Below are 3,212 nucleotides of genomic sequence, written 5' to 3' on the forward strand. Positions count from 1 at the left end.
TAGGGATTCCTTTTGTATAAAGGGGGGCTCCCCTGTACAGCAAGATATAAGAAAATACAAAAGCTATTTGCTGAATGTCTCTTGGTCTTCCTCTCACGTCTGATGCAAGCTTGCTTGTCTTCCATTCTTAACTGACTGGGCAAAAATATACGCATAGGTATAAATTGTTTATTCATTCGATATTGCTTTTCAATACCTAGATATTACTATTAAGAAAAAACTAGCTGCATGCATTTAAAAATTGCCATGTGGCATTTTTTTATAAAAAATTATTAAAAAATTATTTTTAGTGCATAGATGAAGGGGGATCAGCTTTTACTATTTTAGGATTTTGGACACAACGATTGTACGTTGAGAAATTCCTTAATATTTTCACCCTTTTTTTGTCCTGATTTGGACACCCTCTTTGTTTTTATAAATTAAAAATCAACGAGAATCAGTGCTTTGAAATTTGAATACAATAACATTTTCAAATTACAATCAAATTTTGGAATATTATTTTTTTTAATAGCCATAGAATTTTACACAAAAAACCTACATCTTTTGGATTATAAGCCAATGTGAAGCCATGGGAATATGATCATTAATGTTGAAGTTGGGAGGGAAGAGGAAGATGACCCTTCTGTTGTAGGCTCTTTACAGTTTCATATATGCATTGTTTAATTGGTGTGAACTCCATTCCCAATGACTTTAGCTTCTCCACTGTGTATTTGTAAGGTTTCTTTTTGGGATTTACCTCATCAGAACACCTATAGCAATTCCATCATATATAACCCATCATTAGTTATCCATATATAATTGGATCAGTACTTGAATTTTCTTAATTTTCAGTAACTGTAGGGAGAGCTGAGATGAAACTTACTTGGTAGGAAGAGGATATTGAGGGAAGAAGTTGGCAAGAATATCAACCAAATCTCCACGATGAAGCATACTCTCAACACAAATATATCTTCCTGATGCTGATGGAGTTTCATAGACCAAAACATGAGCTTTTGCAACATCCTTAACATCAACATAACCTTGAACTGCATTTACATATGTCTTTGCTGATCCAGTCAAATACTTCATTATATGAACCACACTTGCATTCACTCCTTCTTGCAATATCTGTCTCTTATACACATCTAGATGTGTATAAGAGACAGCTACAAGATCCACTCCCCTTTCTTTTGCCACTTCCCATGCTGCTTGTTCTGCCTTTGTCTTTGCATAGCAATACCAATTCTGTCCACACAATTTAATTTTCCACACTTCAAATATTTATATACTTTTCTAAGTTGATTAAAGGGCCAAAAGCTAAGTTGTTACCTTGGTGTTCTTGCAAAACTCAAGGTCACTCCAACAAGACTCATCCACCACTGTGTCCGGGCTTCGGTTAGGGTTCATATAGACGGTGCCGATCGATGACGTGAACACCACTCGTCGAACGTTTGCTTCAGCGGCCGCGGTCATGACGTTCTTTGTTCCGATTATGGCTTGCTCTACCTTTTCCTGTAATTGATACACGTGAATACTATTTTTATTTATCATATAAAATAAAGCAATTTACCGTAACTCTTCAGCTTAATCTTAAACTTCGAAAAAGAGAGAAATCATGAAGTGAAGTTCTTACAGGATCATCGGTCACCGGAGACGCAGTGTGGAAAACACCATGACAACCCATAATGGCTGTTTTGAGGCTGTCTAAATCTAGAAGATCGGCACTATACAAAGACAACCTTTCTTTAGCGCCTTCCAAGTTCTTCAAATGAGCATTCTTTTGATCATCTGGGTTTCTAACAGTTCCTCTAACAGTGTAGCCCTTCTCAAGAAGAAGCTTTACAAGCCATGAAGCAATGTAGCCTCCGGCGCCTGTGACACACACAGTTTGGCCAGAAACTGCAGAGGTATCAATCGGCATAGTGGTGGACCTGGAAAAAGAAAAAGGGTTTGTTTTGTTTTGGGGTATGAAAGAGTATGAGAGAAAGTTGAAAGAAAAGAGATTTAAGTTTAGAGAATGGATGCATAAAAAATGAGTGGAAGTTGGATTGGTCTTAAAGGAGAGAAATTCATTAAAGAATTAGCACATGTTGATATATCTATTAAAAACGGTTAGTTTTAGTTGCTATTGAATATTTTGGTCAAATTGAGACCTCTGAAAACCTACACCGTTCTTCGTCGAAGATGCTTAATTTTCTCTCTCTCTTCATACTTCAACGAATGTTCTCTCTCACTTTCTCCCAAAGTTTACAATATAAAGATTATACCATATTAGTCTTTGAATGTTGACAAAGGGGTATTTTGGTACTCTAACCTTCTTGGGTAATTATTTTAAGGGGTAAAACTTTTTAAAGTATTTTTAAATATAGCAAAATGTCACTATCTATTAGTGATAGTAACATTTTACTGTATTTGTAAATAAGTTTGTTCATTTTCCTTTTATTTAAAAATAACTCTAACTTGGGTGTAGCTTTCTTGTGGCAATTCCTTTTTAATTAGATTTTTACTTCTTTTTTTACCGTGTATAAAATAGAAAAAAAAAAAATGCAGGTGCTCCACCTATCTTGGTGCAGCTTAAGTAATTATCCAATAAAATTTTGACATGTGGCAAATAAATTTTTTAATGAATTCTTTTTTTTTGTTTTTCCTTTGCGTGTAAAAAAGGAGGATGCACATAGTTAGATGTAGCCTGCTATCTAAACCGAATCATTTCCCTAGAAAAGGAATGTATAGGATTAGGTGAAGCCTAAACATTAACTATTTTTTAAAGGCCCATTACTATTTCCCTTGAAAAAGAGAGAAAAAAAATGGAAATAGATTCGTTGAAGTATGAAGAGAGAGAGAAAATTAATAAAAAAATTACTTCCAAATCTTTTTAAGGAAAATATCAATTTATGTTCTGAAACTTTAGGAGTTTTGTATCAATTTTTACCCTCAATACTAATAATTGCAACATCGATTTAAGCCTTAAATTTTTATAAATGTATCATTTTAGACCCTTCTATAACATTCCATTTGGAAAAATTTTGTGTGTGAAACTTATAATTATATCAATTAAATCTTGAAACATTCATAAGTGAATCAATTTAGAGTCTTAATTATTTTTTTTTATTTTTTTTTTTATTTTTGCGAATCGTCCATGCATTTACTCTGATCGTCGATTTTGTAAACCAAACACTTAAAAAGTCTACACATGTTTGAAAATTAATGCATGGATGATTTTCAAATGTAAT

General features: G+C 33.4%; 1 protein-coding gene across 1 annotated transcript; it reads right to left on the reverse strand.

Annotated features, from left to right (window-relative positions):
• Positions 1-568: 568 nt before the first annotated feature.
• LOC120091358 (cinnamoyl-CoA reductase 1-like) lies at positions 569-1,924 on the reverse strand. The gene is made up of 4 exons (XM_039049356.1): positions 1,613-1,924; positions 1,309-1,491; positions 863-1,224; positions 569-749 (listed from the first exon to the last, which is right to left on the reverse strand). Exons 1-4 carry the CDS (start codon positions 1,898-1,900, stop codon positions 584-586), a joined length of 999 nt encoding a protein of 332 aa, XP_038905284.1. The 5' UTR covers positions 1,901-1,924; the 3' UTR covers positions 569-583.
• Positions 1,925-3,212: the final 1,288 nt, after the last annotated feature.

This window comes from Benincasa hispida, chromosome 11 (genome assembly GCF_009727055.1).
Source record: "Benincasa hispida cultivar B227 chromosome 11, ASM972705v1, whole genome shotgun sequence".
In the NCBI taxonomy this organism is placed as follows: domain Eukaryota; kingdom Viridiplantae; phylum Streptophyta; class Magnoliopsida; order Cucurbitales; family Cucurbitaceae; genus Benincasa; species Benincasa hispida.